We start from the raw sequence: 17,349 nt of genomic DNA, 5'->3' as shown, positions 1-17,349 counted from the left end.
CATTCCAATCCTGCCCACCTCCCCTTTGTCAGAATGTTCAGCAAGAAGAAACTGAGGGGGTTGGGGACCATCAGGGGAATATGTGCACAGCTATACCGGCGCCACTCCAGGGGCTCCCCTGCTGGCCCAACAGGTACTGCTAAAAAGCTTCCAGGACTCATGCATGCAGCGCGTGCACACACCTAAGCAGAATGGACCTAAGCAATAGATCTCAAAGAACAGCAGTTACGAGGTAAATAACTCTCTTCTCCAAAAGCTATTCCTGGGGTTCACCCATCAAAGCAGAACTATGAGAATTACTGACATTGTTTTGGAGGACAGGCTATTTTACACACAAGTTGGAGGGGAAACCCTATCCTAGACCGGTTTCCCCTCCAACCTGTGTAAAATCCAGATTCTGAATGGAGGTCCTTCCCCTGCTTTATTCAAGAAATCTCTCTTTTGCCCTACAGCCACCACATGGAAAATCAATACATTCTGTGCCCATTGAACCTGAAAGACGTACGTGTGTGTGCGTGCGACTGAATGCCAGCTAATGACAAAATCTTTCATTTTTGTAGAAACTTAAGTACCTTTCCAGTATATATGTTCCCTTCATTCCAAAAGTCTCTGGGATCTTTGCCAAGCATTGGGATAACCATAGTGCTTAAGAGGGAGGGGATTTTAATTTTTCACTACCTGTATGATCTTATGTTCAATCCATATACTATTTAAACACTGAAATTGTCTCACCTTGTGATTTTTTTAATGTCCCTTGCCACTGCTGCATTAGACAGGCCTTTGCAATAAACATCTGCTATTCTTAGTACGTTACATGTGACTTACCTGCAACATGGGAGTAAAATATAATAGTGTATTTCATTGTATTAATTTTAAGCATGCTCCCTTTATAAGCTCTTTACTGATTGTGGCCCTGAGGTCCAAAGCCCTCAGCACAATTGGTAGCCCATTTCAAGTTAGGTCACTGCAAACCATGACTCTGTTCCAGTTATGAAACATGCTCCTGTCGGCTACAACTTTCAAAGATTCATTTAGTTTTGAGAAGGGTTGCTAAAGTAATAACACGTTTGTGTTTTGTTTAGGGCACTGCAACAACATTCATTGCTTGGCCAAAGCTATCAACCAGATTGCTGCAGCTTTATTTACCATCCACAAGGGAAGCATCGAAGACCGCCTTAAAGAATTTTTGGCTGTACGTACAGTTTGATAATCAGAGTTGATTGCTATAAAACTCAGCCTCAAATCAAAACAAAACTTATCTCTGTTGCAACTCAAACTGTTTTAGATGTAAAGTGGTCACCATTAAAGCCTTCAACAAATTAATCATTAGGGTTGGGTGAAAAATTTGGGGTGAAAATTTTGGGGGTGAATGATTTCATTACCAAAAATGCCAGTTTGGTGCATTTGTAACCAAATCGTCCCAATAGTTGTAGATGGAAAACAGTTGTTCAGAGTCAGTGGGGGTGGGGGGAGTTTGCACCCTGCATCTCCTCCTCTCCCCCTCCCCCCCCATCAACTTCAGTCAAGTGCCTAAGGCACTGGGATCTCAGAGATGCAGGTTTGAATTGCCATTCTGGAGCAGGGATTTTAAATCAGATTTCCCACATCCCAGGTAAGCATCCTAACCACTAGACTATAGGCTAATCACCTCCAAGGTGAATGCCTTAATAACTAGGCTAGAATCATCTTCACATTCTCTTTGGGGCAATGGCTATTTAAAAATTTGTACAAAATGGAACAGTTTCCACAGGATTAATTGAGAGCAACATGTAGCTTGAGGGAGAGATTTTTGTCTCTGCTCCAGAGTGGGAATTCACACGGGGGTGTTCCAGATCCTGAGCAAAGTACCTAACCTTTGGGCCAAAGATTATTAAGGTACTCCTATGTACATGGGTGTATGTTTGCTGGTCCTGAAATTAACTTTTCCAATTTGCTGACAAATTTCATATGTTTTAGGAATCAAAACTAGTTCTCCCTGACTTTTCAATTTGCTGCCAAACAAAACAAAATTCATTTTTTGCCCAGCTTTGCTAGTCATAAGTATTTCTTGAAGAGCTAAATCTTTCTATTGAATTTTGTGTTAAGAGTAGGTGGTTGTACTTTATTCTTAAGAACTTAATTTCTGATTTAGCATTCTTCAGATATTTTAAAAATTCAGATAGAAAATGTAATTTTAAGGAATTAACTGCTTTACTCTATCTTATATTTAAACTAGTTATAAATTGTCTTAATTTTGATACACAGAATGCAAATGTATATTACAAAGACTTAGATATTTATGGATTAAATGTATAATATTACAAGAGGTGGGTAAACATAGGTCAGTGGATAGTAAAACATGAGCCTAAAATTCTTGAAGCATTTTTGTGGTGTAATATTTGTGCTTGAATGTAGAATGTGCATGTTAATATATGTTAAAAATAGAATACATGATCTCTTATATTGTAATGCAAGATTGGAAAGAGTTACGTATATTGTTTGGGAAATCTGTGTTTAGATTTGGTTTGCAGCTTCCTCTTATTCTAACTTAAAGGAAGGTCAAGTTATGGTTGTGCCAAGAAAATGGAAAGTGGCAGGAATGATACCGTGTACCATAACATGGAAAGGGAGGAGGCAGGAGGGACAGAAAGAGGAGGGACATGATATTGAGAGTGGCCCCTGGGGGCAGTGAGCGCAAGGGAGAGGTATATGTACTGTGGCCACTAAGAGGCAGCCACACCACCAAGAGAGTGCTTGGGGCTGTGCTATCTTGCCTTCCCCAAGACCAGGTAAGGAGCCTCCCTACCCCCAACTCTTCCACCCACCCTCTGCTGGCCCTTGGCTACAGCACCAGAAGGGACAGGAAGGCCTGTGCTGGCTGGGAAGAGACAGAAGGCCCATGGTGGTCTCCTGCTAGATGGGAGACCTCCCCCCCGCCACCCTGAGATTCTCGTTCCCCAACCCTCGCTCTCCCATGCCCCCATCCTCCCACACACACATATACTCAAGGCTCTGCCCCGAAGGACCCGGGCAGTGTCAGGTTAAGTCTTTTAGCTAAACTTATTTTTGTGTGAATTTGGGAAGGTGGGAATTTGTCTTTATCTTCAGCAGTTAGAAGTGTACAGTGAGCAGTGCTTTTTGCAAAAGATTTCTCACTTCAGGTAATGCATTGTTACTTTGTGGAAGAAAAAATCATCTTAATCCCTTGATTTGGCTAATTTTGTTTGCTACAACTTCTGGTAGCAAAAGTTTTGTGTAATATAAAAATATTTTTCATGCAAGTATTTCATTTTTGATCATGTATATTCTTTGACTGCTGAGAATATAATTAAAAAATGGTAGTCACTGACATTTAATTCAATTTGGTGTAATCCAGTTTCTTTCAATAGTTTTTTTTCGTGGTTAGCCTGAGAATTGTCTTCTGATTAAAGAAATGTACTAAATAACCTAATTGCTCTTTACTCATTGAAATTAAGTATAGGGATCTTCTAAAAAATATTTTGAAATGTGAATACTATCACCTTAGATTAAAAATAGACATTTTTTTCCTTCTGGCAAGTTATTTCAAATTTTTTTTTTTTTGTCCTTAAGAATATTTTAAAGTGAAATTTCCCAACTCAGAAACTTAGATTTGTGAACAGGTACTAGACATGGGGCTGCTACGTCATTGGCATGAAGTAAAAATTCTGTTTCTGGAAGCTGATCAAATATTTTTATTTGTGTATTCTACAGTTCATTAAGATAAAATTATCAGTTCATTTATTTTCAAAATGATGTATTGCAAGATCAGGGCCACAGATTTCAAAGACTAAAGCAGATGTTTTCATTTTTGTGGTATCTGGGTCTTTATTGCTAAAACAAGTTGTTTGGTTTGCCTACACATTAGCTAGCAATTGTGATGAAGTAATAATGTATACATTCTTTAATTATAGGTAGTATTAGAATTTGACCTTTTGCAGAAAGTGTGCTTGTAATTTAATCATGGTACTTCCTTTCTATTTTGTTGTGCTAATAACCTACAACAGTAAAGGAGATTATTCTTCCCATCAATTAAATTAAATGAAAGTAGCAAAAACTGATCAACTTAAAATACAACGACATTTTACAATGTTTATTGTTTTTCAATCATTTTTTGTAGCTTGCATCATCTAGCCTACTGAAAATTGGTCAGGAGACAGACAAAACTACTACAAGGAACAGAGAATCTGTTTATTTACTGTTAGACATGGTAAGTTCTCATGCTAAGTCCCTTTTGACAGATACCCTTGCTGTTGTAACTCATCAACCAATAGAAATACTTTCTGACATCATGACAATAGGATGACATTAAGAACTGAAGTTCTTTTGATTTTTTTTTTTCTCCCATCTCTCTACACAAGTATTTTTTTACTATTGAGTATTATCTTTCTCTGTGTTGCCTAGAAATGCCAGACAAGATTATAGCGGTAGTCAAGTAACTTTCACAATTGAATAATGGATTCAGCTCTATATTGATGTCACATTAAATTAGTGCAAATTAAACTAAGAAGATAACTCATGAGAGTCTGTTCTGAGCATTGCTTTTAGTGTCCAAAGCCTGTTTAAAATACTTGCAACTAAGTTTGAAAAGCTTTCTATCTGTTAGCTTAAACTCTGTACTTGAAAGTACTTTGTGGGATGACCATTCTGCAGAATTTACCTTTTCACTCTTTAGCCAAAAATATAAATTCTGTTCTAGTGTAGGCTGATAGTAATCAAATGTGGTAGATGAGTCTCAAATCTTGATAGTTTAATTTTGTGCATTAAGGAAGCTTGATACATTCTTGTTCTTTTTCAGATTGTGCAGGAGTCTCCATTCCTTACAATGGATCTCTTGGAGTCTTGTTTCCCTTATGTCTTGTTGCGAAATGCATACCATGCTGTCTACAAACAAAGTGTCACATCTTCTGCATAAATATCTACATACTGAAGACTTAGCACGCATCTATGTTGCCTCAGTTTTACCTGTAAACTGTGGAGCTATTTTACTTTATGGCCTGACAAACAGTTTTGTGGATTATAAACTTTCTTCCATACAGTTGTATTTCTGATCAGTGGTTTCTTAATATGGTTGTACTACAATATGAGCTTGATTGATTTTAGGTTGCACATTCATGAAAATACTCCTTTTTTATTTTTAGAGTATTGGTTATCTTTAAAAGAAAAACACTACTTCTGCTATATGTTTTTGATATTTGATCATGCAAAACCATAATTGCGTGTTTATTTCCAAGAAGAAAAATGTATTTAGTGATTATTTTAGATAGTGTTCTAGTTTTCATCTGTGTGTAAATTATTTCATATAGGGAAAGTTATAATCTGTACCTATTGTTCTTATTGAAAACAAGAATTGGATGTGCATTTCTGTGAAGTAATTACAGCATTTCTACTTTCCTTTATTTTGAAACATTCGCCAAACTAAATACTATGACACTATAGAACATTAAAAATGCTATAGGACTGTTTATCCCCCGACAGCAGTCCTCTCCCAATATTCTTAAACAGCACGTGATGTTGTTTGTATAAAGCAAAGTGGGAAAAATTTTTAGACTATCTTCCATGGTGCCCTGTTGGCATTAACACTACCATTGTACCCTGCTGTATAATAAACATTCTTACACATTTATCAGATGTTGATAAAAATGTTAGCCCTTAACCACTTTTTATATGTTTTAAAATTTTTGAAATTCAAGTGTACCTTCCATAACATACAATAAACACTAGACTGTATTACATGTTGGTGATTATTTTTTTTGTAGTGTAAAATTACAATTTAAAATGTTAATTTATCCTAACACATTAAGTTTTAACACTGATCTTGTACATTGGTTTGCAGGTCAGTTGATTAAACCCTTAATCCTTCCATGTGAAGATTTTGTAATATCCAGCTTTGTATGGAACTCCACATATAGACAACTTATAAAACTTCACAGGAAGGAATTTTAAAAATACACATGAAACATCCGTTGAATGCCACAGACCTTCAACTTCTCATTTTACAGTGTACAGTAAACTTCTGATAATCCAGCACCTTTTATGACCCAGGGTGTGCTGGATTATTAGATATGACGAATTATCAGAAGGGGGGGCTATGAGGGATCTGGGGTGGGGTGGGGGGGATGCCACTCCAGACCCCTCATAGCCCCCTCTTCCGATAGTCCGGCTCTGCCCCAGGCATCCCTGATTCAGCCACTGCTGGTCAGTTTCAGCAGCGGCTGAATCGGGGACACCTGCAGCAGAGCAGCTGGAGTGCTGCCAGGTTGGTCCAGTAGCGCCGACCCTTGGCGCGGCGAGACCAACCCGGCAGCACCCCAGCTGCGCTTGGGGACGCCTGGGGCAGAGCAGTTGGGGTGCTGCCGGGTTGGTCCCGCAGCGCCGCTCCTCGGTGCTACTGGACTAACCCAACAGTACCCCAGCTGCTCTGCCCCAGGGGTCCCCAAGTCAGCCGCTGCTGATACTGATCAGCGGCTGATGCCGGGAAGCCCAAGGCAGAGCTGCTCTGCCCCAGGCTTCCTGGAGTCAACCGCTGGTCAGATTCAGCAGCGGCTGAATCAGAACGCCTGGCGCAGAGCAGCTGGGGGGCTGCCGGGTTGGTCCCACAGCTCCGCTCTTCGGCACTACTGGACCAACCCGGCAGCACCCCAGCTGCTCTGCCCCAGGTGTCCCCAAGTCAGCCGCTGCCGAAACTGATCAGCAGCTGACTCCAGGAAGCCGGGGCAGAGCAGCTCTGCCTTGGGCTTCCTGGAGTCAGCTGCTGATCAGTTTCAGCAGCGGCTGACTTGGGGATACCTGGGGCAGAGCAGATGGGGTGCTGCTGGGTTGGTCCCGCAGCCCCGAGGGGCAGCGCTTACGGGACCTACCCGGCAGCACTCCAGCTGCTCTGCCCCCGGCTTCCTTGATTCAGCTGCTGGTCAGTTTTAGCAGCGGCTGAATCGGGGAAGCTGGGGGCAGAGCAGCTCCAATGGTCAAGATGCCCGGAGCTCTTTGGGTTCCTGATGGTGCCGGACCATCAGGAGTGCCGGACCATCAGATGCCGGACCATCGGAGTTTTACTGTACAATACAAAAAGTGTATTTCTGATGCATATTAACACCAATCACTCCCATATGGAGAAAATGCACTTCTAGAGAGTAAAAACTGAAAAACTTGAGAAGCAGGGAGAATGCTGCTAAAACCATGACATCACTGAACAAGAGAGATATATAATAGATCTGTTTTTGTCAACCATGCAAATTGGCATGCAGGATAAAGTTGGCTCATATGAGTATGAAAGCTGACCAGATGGTTTGCTCTTTGATCAGCACCATAGAGACTGAGGGGGTAGCCATGTTAGTCTGAATCTGCAAAAGTGGCGAGGAGTCCTGTGGCACCCTATAGACTAACTGAAGTGTTGGAGCATAAGCTTTCGTAGGCAAAGACCCACTTCATCAGATGCATGCATCTGATGAAGTGGGTCTTTGAAGTGTTGGAGCATAAGCTTTCATGGGCAGTTAGTCTATAAGGTGCCACAGGATTCCTCATCGCTTTTACCATAGAGACTGTGGTTCTAAACAGCTCTGACTCTGGACATTGTATAGGGCCCCTGTTCTTGGACGCACTGGTAACTTTTTCTGTGGTCAGAGAGCTGTTGTATGCTCATCAGCTATAATGAAGGAAAACAAGCCAATAGGATGAAATAGAAGTATGTAGCACATTACGTCCATATTAATTATTCAATCTATTTTTAAAACTAGGGAAATAAAAATGTTGCTTTTTGGACTGATATGCAGTATCACAAAGATAATTGATTTGTGAAAAAATTAAGTTAAATGGGAAATCTGATGCAGCTTGTTAATTCAATACCCTAGTTTTAATAATGTATCAAATTTCTGCCTTCTAATATTTATTTAAATAGCTTTTGCTTGACATACTGAATGTGTGTGGTAAGAGCTCCTGTCTTCCAGTTGGCAACAGTTGCATGTCTTGAGTTTTACTGTCAAAATCTGCTTATGGAATAGCCTGGCTATGTGTGACTTTAATCTTGATCAGTGTGGGGAAGAAAAATAGCTTTGCATGTTTAATGGTTGCTTTGATGTTAATTAGCCAATTCACTACTGGTCACTTTGGTAATTTACCCAGGTCACGGTATTTTAAATCCTAACGTTCGCTAATCCTGACTGCTGCATATGTCCTTTCTCCTATCTAACCAAAGTTAGCTGAATTTTACTGCCAGGAAATCACGCCTGTTTGGCCATCCCCTTTCTAGCAGGTCTCCTACACATCTGCCAGCTGCAAACAGTCATAACATTATTGAAAATGTGTATTTATTTATTTAGGGCAGGTCAGGAGCTTGCTTTCTGTGTTAGACTGCCAACATCTGACCATAAGGTGTTTGCAGCTTGTCTATGACTCTTTCTGGAGCATACCCAGTCAGCACATCTCTCACTGCACTACCTCAGTATATCACAAACCCAGCAAGGTAGCGTTATCAGTCCAAGATTGAAAGGCTCACCACATGAGATTGCTCTCCTAGCCACTGCTGAGAACAAGTGAACACTAAAAGCTCCCCTGCCCACTGAACAATTCAATGCAAAGGAAAGGGGACTTAGGAATGCAGGAGCATCATCTCCTCACCACACCCTGAGTACGTCAACCGAACACAAGGAATATGCTGGACAGACCTCAACTGGGACAGAAAACCACAGAGGAACATAGAAAATTCTCTTCCTGCCAAACAAAACGTGCAAAAGACTGTCCCTCCTATAATATTAGGAAAGATGATTCTGAAACTAAGGAAGGAAATGTAATCAATTGTTGTCATTCTGTCATGATAGCCCAAGCCACTAAAGAAATTCTAGAGCAATGTCAACATAAATGCCATTATTTCCACCAATCAAGCATGCATGTAGCCAAAGACGACGCCTGTCTCACAAATTAGTTCAGTTTTATAGTTTGGAAATTGAAAGTATTGGCTAGTTAGGCAGTTGCAGAAAATGTGATTTCATCCAAAAGCCCCTCACCGAAAAAAACCTTTCTGCTACAAGTTTGACTTTTGATATAAGGAAAGAGGCTTCAACTCCAGGAGATTAAGTATTCCAACTCTCTAGATAATCTAGTGCTGTAGGCCTTAAGCCAACCAGATGAGCTCTGTCTCCTACAAGTATTCTCTACAAAAATGACAAATTTTAATCCATTATTCCCTCAGCCAGATTTCTAAAAACAGAATAGCCCAATAGAATTTGACAAATGAGTTCTCTCTGGAGCTTCAAGCTGTTACAATCGTGTTTGAATCCATGACTGCAATTCATTTGTCTCAAAGCGTTTGTGACAGTCATGTGTGCAACATGCGCTGTCTATACCCAAACTGTAGCGTATGGTTCACAAGACTTATTCCAAATTCCACACCCATTCATGGATAAGGTAAATTGCTCTTTCAGTGCAAACAATAATGTTTGACAAATTGTAGCCCAAAAATATTAATGCAGCTGAATTGCATAGTGGCTACAGTGCTTTCTGATTGTGGTTTTTATTCAGTGCAAAAGGGCTAAATCTCCAAAGCAACCTCTGGCAAAGGGGATTAAATGCTGCATCAGAGACACTCACTTGGCCTGTGACTAGTCCTGTCCCAGAGCTGCAGGAAAAATTACTGGCTACTTCTAAGAAAGATATGGAATAGGGATGTAAAATCTCATTTCATTGGTTAACCAGTTAAACGTAACATTTAACCGATTTAAGGGGGAGACGGCCCCAACCCAATTATGCTATGTGTTTGTTGGAGAAGGTAGTTCAGAGTGCCACAGACTAGCTTTATTAATCTATATCAACTCCCTGCTGTCAGAGCCTTCCATTCTGGCAAGGAAAGGCTAAGACTTCCTTTGCAAGACTGAAACTTGCAGAGCCTTTCTACACTGCCAGAACTAGAAGTTGATTCCTTATTTATTTCTTCTCATAGCACGTGAACTAGAGGTCACCAAATGAAACTGATAGGTAACTGGTTTAAACAAAAGGAAGTATTTCTTTACACAATGCACAATCAACCTGTGGAACTCCTTGCCAGAGAATGTTGTGAAGGCCAACACTATAACAGGGTTCAAAAAGGAACTAGATAAATTAATGAAGAATGCTGTCCATCAATAGCTGTTAGCCGGGAGAGAGAGGGATGGTGTCCCTAGCCTCCGTTTGTCAGAAGCTGGGAATGGGAGAAAGGGGATGGATCACTCAATGATTACAATCTGTGCAATTCATTCCCTCAGGGGCAGTTGGCATTGGCCACTGTCAGAAGATGGGATACTGGGCTAGATGGATCTTTGGTCTGACCCAGTATGGCTGTTCTTATTATTAAGGAAGAAAAGAGAAATAATCTATCCATATCCTTAAGATGTCATTCTTCAATAATCTACTGCATAAATTATTATTCCTCTATTCTGACCATTTGCTAGATACCTCAACCTTGCACCGGTGGGGTTCAAGCTGAGACCAGTGACTCCAAGCATGAGCCTCTATAATGTAATGTTATGGTTAGATGCTTGCAGCTCCGATTTAATTTAAGTGAAGTAAACTATTCCTGTGTCTATATGCTGCTGATGTACCAAAATCTAAATTAGGAGTCAATGAAAAATGACTGTCACTGCCAAGCAACCGTTATATTACAGTATACGTTATTTGGACCAAGTAGCATTGAGAATACTGGCAGTTTACCAGAAGCACTGGAACTGAAATTGGGCAGCAGACAAAACCACAAGGAGAAGACAGTCAAGGAAAAGTAGTAATCAAAAATCCTGTGGCGGTATTTTACAGCTTGGGGGGAAATGTATTTTTGTAAATTTTTATCCTAATGCTTCAGCACAATGATGATTGACAGTATGAGGACAGAGGGTTGGTATGTTGGGCGAGATCTGAGTGTGTAGATTACTTATGTAGACAAGTAGTTTTAAGTCAATAACCTTAATCACATTTATTCCCATCCATCAGATTTGCAAATATTTGTGTACATACTTGCTGGCTCTTCTGCTAAAAATGTGTTAGTCAATTTAGTAAACAAGCCTGTGGTTGCAGGGAACAAAATAAACAAGCAATCACTGTTCTATATACAGTATGTAACTGTGTGTGGGAGGGGGAAAATAGGCTGGGGGGAGGTGGAAATTGTCCAGAGGTTGGGTTTAAAGATCAGTGTAACAGAAATGACAGGAATGATCAGAAAATTGTCTACCTTTTTAAATAATTGGAAATAAGATGCTGGAAAACATGCCAACTGAATTTTTCATTTTTTGTTTTTAACCCAATCAAGGTCTGTTTCTATATCACGGAATCAAGATGAGCAAAATCCTCATCACATTATCTTTACACCATAGTTTTATGGATAAAATCATTATATTGTGAGGAAAAATAGGTAAAAGAATCATGGATTTTAAATAATTCCTTTGATCTTTATTCCTGAAGCATAAGTGTGTGCAGGATTGGAGCTCTTGGTCATTAAGATCTCAAATTAACCTTAGAAGCCCACTTTTGTCAAAAGCGCCAGCCTTGGCTCACAGAATGAGTAATTGTAAATCACTAGATATGGTGATTATTGTAGACTCATGCAATAACTTGAGAAAGCTAGTGAGTGGATGGAGACAAAACAGGAACTGAGGAATTTAAGGAGACAAAGGCCTTATTTATATATATATAATACTATTTATCATAGGTTGTTAGCCAGGGCTTGACAAATGGTGGCGAAACCTACTCGCGCACCCCGCACTGTGCACCGGTGAACAGGGCGACTGGCTGAAATCTACTCGCCATGGGCGAGTAGATTCAGTGATTTGTCAAGCCCTGGTTGTTACCATACATAATCACTGTGTGCATCTAATTTGTAGAAACTTCTCTGCATCTACATCTCCCCACTATTTTCTCTTATCATTGAATATACTGAAAAAAGAAGGACTTTGTTAATCTACATGAATGAGTGCAAACCCATTCATAATTTCATATTCAGTGCAGATTCAGGGAGCAGCATCCATCCTGTCACTAAATGAAACAGGGACCTTGTGGAAAAAATGGTAGGTGATCATCTAATTCAGGAGTGTATCATAATGCATATAGCACAATGTGGACAAATTAAGACTGAATGCATCATCTTAATTCTGGCATTTCCTAACCTTTGAGAGCTTGACTCTGCAAATCGAATGTTCTTTTAATATTGTTACTACTTTTATATCATTCTAATTATTTTCACAAATGGCAGTGTAGTGTTTTATAAACTTCAGAATAAATTTTATGGAGTCATGGTAATAAAAAACAAAGGGCATGACTACACTAGGAAATTATTGTAAAATAACTTATTTTGAAATAACATGTCCACATTTGGAGGATAGGAACATAATTCAAAATGACCTTAGCAAGTTAGAGAAATGGTCAGAGGTAAACAGGATGAGGTTTAATAAAGAGAAATGCAAAGTGCTCCACTTAGGAAGGAACAATCAGTTCCATACATACAAGATGGGAAGCAACTGTCTAGGAAGGAGCATGGCGGAAAGGGATCTAGGGGTCATAGTGGACCACAAGTTGAATATGAGTCAACAGTGTGATGCTGTTGCAAAAAAAGCAAATATGATTCTAGGTTGTATCAACAGGTGTGTTGTAAGCAAAACTCGTGAAGTCATTCTGCCGCTCTACTCTGCACTAGTTAGACCTCAGCTGGAGTACTGTGTCCAGTTCTGGGCACCACATTTCAAGAAAGATGTGGAGAAATTGGAAATGGTACAGAGAAGAGCGACAAGAATGATTAAAGGTTTAGAGAACATGACCTATGAAGCCAGGCTTCATGAACTGGGCTTGTTTAGTTTGGAAAAAAGAAGATTAAGGGGGGACATGATAGCGGTTTTCAAATATCTAAAAGGGTGTCACAAGGAGGAAGGCGAAAATTTGTTCCTCTTGGTTTCTGAGGACAGGACACGGAGTAATGGGCTTAAAGTGCAGCAGGGGAGGTTTAGATTGGACATTAGGAAAAAATTCCTAACTGTCAGGGTGGTCAAATATTGGAATAAATTGCCAAGGGAGGTGGTGGAATCTCCCTCTCTGGAGATATTTAAGAACAGGTTAGATAGACATCTGTCAGGGATGGTGTAGACGGAGCTTGATCCTGCCTTGAGGGCGGGGGGCTGGACTCGATGACCTCTCGAGGTCCCTTCCAGTCCTATTATTCTATGATTCTATGATTGTAAGGCAGCATTATAATAGTGCAGAATTATTTCGAAATAGCACGTCCACACTGATTAGAGCCTGCATTGGATTTAAAGCCCCCAGAAGCACTCCGGGGAGGGGACTGGGATGGTGGACACTTCCTACAGCTGCTTGCTGAGGCTAGCTGAGACGCATGATCAAAGGGGACCTGCGTGTGTCCCACCATTTCTCCACTGTCTGCCCTTTCGCGGGATGCCAAACTCTCACCACATGCTCTACTTGCCTATGTAGACACCATAGCACGTCCAACATGGAGCTGGTGCAGTTCATCCAAACTGCACACATGATGCTTCAGGTTGATGATGACCAGTCCAAACTGCAGGACCCGTTCACCCAGGCCCTGGCACTCCTGCTACAGCAAATGATCCTCGATCTCCTGCGCACATAGAATATCGCTTCTGGCGGAGGGAGACCAGATCTGACTGGTGGAACCGCATCATCCTATAGTGATGAGATGACCATCAATGGATCCAGAACCTCCGCATGTGGAAGGCCAACTTCCTCGAGCTCTGCAAGTGGCTTGCTCCTGCCCTCAGGCAACAGAACACCCACATGAGACCCGTCACCCCCCTAGAGAAGCGTATCACCCTATGGAAGTTTGCCATGCTAGACAGGAACCGCTCCATGGGGAACCAGTCCAGAGTAGGGAAATCGTGGTCAGGCCCGTGCTCCTAAAGGTAGTCAAGGCCATCAACACCATCTTGCTGCAGAGGGTCATTACTCTGGGCAATGTTGACCACATCATGGATGGCTTTACCGCCATGGGCTTCCCCAACTGCGGCAGGGCCACAGACGACACTCAGGTCCCCATCTTGGCCCGCAACCATCATGCCTTGGACTACGTAAACAGAAAGGAGTACTTCTCTATGGTGCTGCAGGCTCTGGTGGACCACAAGGGACAGTTCATGGACATAGTGGTCAGTGAAGGCACACAACACCCGCATCTTTCAAAACCCAAGCCTGCTCCAGAGGATGCACACTGACCTCACCTTCAGGGTCAGGGACATGGACATGCCCATGTGCACCCTGAGCGACACAGCCTGTGCCTTACCTCCCTGGCTGATGTAAGCGTGGATCCTACCAAGGAGCATTTCAGTGCCAAGTGGTGCAGACACTGTGTGGTGATGGAGCGTGTCTTCAGCCACCTAAAGGGGGGGAAAGTTCAGGACTCTCCTCACCCATCTGGACCTCAACGAGCACAACATCCCGTTTGTGGGTGGCAGCCTGCTGTGTGCACCACAACCTATCTGAGAGCAAGGGAGGAGACTTTCCTGCCAGGGAGGAGGGTAGAGGCTGATAGGCTGGCCAGGGCTTACAAGCAGTCAGACACCAGTGCCCATCAGGGGAGCATAACAGAGGACTGTGCTCATCTAGGAGGTCTTGAAAGAGAGTTTCAGCCAAGGCCAACTGTCAGACTCTCCCCCAGGCCTCTCCCCTAGGGACCTCTGCATTGGTTGGCCCTGTGTGGATTTCCTCCTCCACTCCACCCTTCTCCCCTGCAGAGCAAATAAAAAAGCCTTTTTGTTTGAGGTATATACAACAGGGGAGGGACTGGGGAAAGAACCTGGAATAAGAGTGGGGAGGGGGCTCAGGAATGGGGCTGAGAGTGATGCCTGCCTAGTGTAGCTCGGGAGGCTTTGGCTGCCTGAGAGGTTGTACTGCCACGTGTTCGGTGGCCCCAGCGGCCCCTGGGGAGGGCAGTTTTGGCGGGGGGGATGGGGATGAGGGCGTGGCTGATGGCCCACTCCATGCATATCGATGTTATGGAGAAGCACGTAGCCTCATGCTAGCCAACTACTCCCACATGGCCTTCCATTCACTGCTCCTGGTTAGCCTGGTGCTCCTCGCATTGGTGGCCTGCTCCTGGTGCTCCTCATCGAACTCCTGGATGAGGGACTGGTGGCAGGCCATGTGGTCCCGCAGCAGGTCTTCCCTGGTGCACTTTCTGCGGCAGATCCCAGAAAGGCGGGAAGATGGCGTGGGAGGTGTTGGATGTGCTACACTTGCAGCTAGGCCATCTGTGAAGAAAAGTGACAAGGGCAGTCATCCCAGGAGGCACTGTGCATGAAGCCTAGCCCTAATCTCTGAGCCAACTCATAAGGTCTTGTTTCGGACAATGGGAATGTGCTTAGAGTAAGACCATCTGTTGCCCAGATAGCAGGCACTTTCCTGCAGGGGCACAGATGTCCCAGGAGAACATCACTACACCCACAGCGGGCCTGTCCAGGAACCTTGTGAGAAGGATCGCGGGGTTCCTGTGTGAGAGGGCTGTTCCCCACTCTGGCACTCTGAGTGCAGAAGGTGGGGGCCCACAAGAGACCTTAAATACCTTGCCTCTATAGGCTCTGTTTACAAAAACTCCCCAGAGTCACTGACTTTGGGAGGTAGCTGCCACTATCAAGTGATTTAATCCCTTAAAAAAAACCAGGAGAAATGCTTGAAATTCTTCCCAAAGGGGTACCACAGCTCTTTCCACAAGAGAGCTTGAAAAAGAAACAACACAGAAAACAAACTGTGTCCCTGATAGCTGACCCCTCAGGGTAGGCAAACACACACACACACACACACACACAGACCACCTGTTACCTTCCAGAACAAGAATCAAATCATCACCTTAAAAAGGGGGGGTTATTAACAAAACAAAAAGATATACTTGGTTGCTAGGTAAAACAAAAAAAGCAGTCATGTAGCACTTTAAAGACTAAAGATGGTTTATTAGGTGTTGAGCTTTCGTGGGGAAGACTAACAAGGTTACCTCTCTGTTACTTTTCATGGTTGCTAAAGAGCAACTGAAAAGAATAAATTAAAACACAGAGTGGGGAAAACAGTATCTTTGGCCCAGCTCAGGTATGGTGAATGGGGGAGGGACGGCATGGATTCACACAGAGAAGTTTAACCAAACAACCAAAACAGAAAATTACTCTACTCCTGACTAAATGTACATTTTCCCCTTATTTACTCACAATCCCTTCATGGTCCTCCACTTCCATGTCCTGAATTCTTTGGAGGCATGGTAGTCCTGCCTGGCTTTAAATCATTTTCTCTCTCCCAATTCCTGGCTTAAAACTCCATAAAGAGAAAATGCAGCAGGTATATATTTACAATTTAAATTTCAACACTATTGGTTCTTCTGGCTCCCTGCCAACAACACCCATAGCTACCTGAGTTTAACCCTTTAGTCACCAAGTGCTAGCCAGTACTCCTGTCCATCAGAGAGCTGGCTATCATAGAGCTGAGTGCTCTGAACTGATGCGCCCTGTGTACCCATGTGCACAGGCTGTTCTGAGACCCTCCCCAGGCTGAGAAGTCCGAGTGGAGAGCGTGCAGCCCCTCGCAGCCTGCTGCCTGCCCCCGCATTTGTATAGGGAATGTTATGGACCTGAAGTGCCTTCGCCGGGATTGTCCAAGCCCTGGGAGACATTCCAGGGGGAGGGGATATTTCCAGGGGGAGGAGCAGCTCCTGGCTGGCAGGCATGGTGCTCTGTCTGGTCTGCTCCTCCCCATTGTTCTCATCCACAAAACCCACCTTTGTGGAGGCTCACACTGGACAATGACGGGGGAAGAAGGTGACCGACCCCTTCTCCCCCGCCCCAGGATGGCATCTGGCTGTTCATAGTAGTGGCAGGTGTGAGGAGCTTCCCCAGAGAGTCCATTTTGCTCCCTGGCCTTAGTGTAGACCTGCTGGAATTCTTTTATTTTCATGCAGACCTGGTTGAGGGTCCACGTGTCCCTTCTTGGCCTGGCTGGCAGCCATTCTGATGCAGAGATCTTGGAGGTCGGACTTCTCCCCCCAGACTTTCATGAGGTCGAGGATCTCCGCACCGGACCAGGTCGATGCCTTGTTTTGCTCCTGGCCAGGAGCATAAAGGGAACTGTGGGAGTGCTGGCAGCTGTTGTGGGGCACAAAGGGAGCACTGGGGTTGGCCATGGCTCATGGGGTGGCTGCTGTGTGGCCTGGGGCTCTCCTCGAGCCACAAGCCCTTTCTCTTCTGCCTGCAGCTTTAAGTTCTGCTGGAGAAGGGGAGCAGTGGAGCTAGCAGGGGTGTGGCCAGAACGGCCACAAGTGCAGCTGAGAGGCCTCTGGAGATCAATTATTTCAAATTAACAGCAGCTGAGCATCCACACTGATGCTATTTCGAAATAACAGTT

The 17,349-nt window shown here is 43.2% G+C and overlaps 1 protein-coding gene across 2 annotated transcripts in view; it reads left to right on the top strand.

The window, feature by feature from the left end:
* Positions 1–5,727, top strand: part of NCKAP1 (NCK associated protein 1) — a 124,274-nt gene extending 118,547 nt beyond the window's left edge. For both annotated transcript variants that reach the window (XM_089779788.1, XM_075933759.2), the window contains 3 exons: positions 1,083–1,192; positions 4,118–4,207; positions 4,796–5,727. In XM_089779788.1, coding sequence (XP_089635914.1) covers positions 1,083–1,192; positions 4,118–4,207; positions 4,796–4,912 — 317 coding nt within the window. In that variant the 3' untranslated portion in view covers positions 4,913–5,727. The remainder of the gene's footprint in view (positions 1–1,082; positions 1,193–4,117; positions 4,208–4,795) is intronic.
* Positions 5,728–17,349: the final 11,622 nt, after the last annotated feature.

This window comes from Pelodiscus sinensis, chromosome 7, assembly GCF_052426305.1.
Source record: "Pelodiscus sinensis isolate ZL-2025 chromosome 7, ASM5242630v1, whole genome shotgun sequence".
In the NCBI taxonomy this organism is placed as follows: Eukaryota; Metazoa; Chordata; order Testudines; family Trionychidae; genus Pelodiscus; species Pelodiscus sinensis.
Note: the sequence above shows the minus strand (reverse complement) of the source record. Positions and strands in the feature narration are given on the sequence as shown.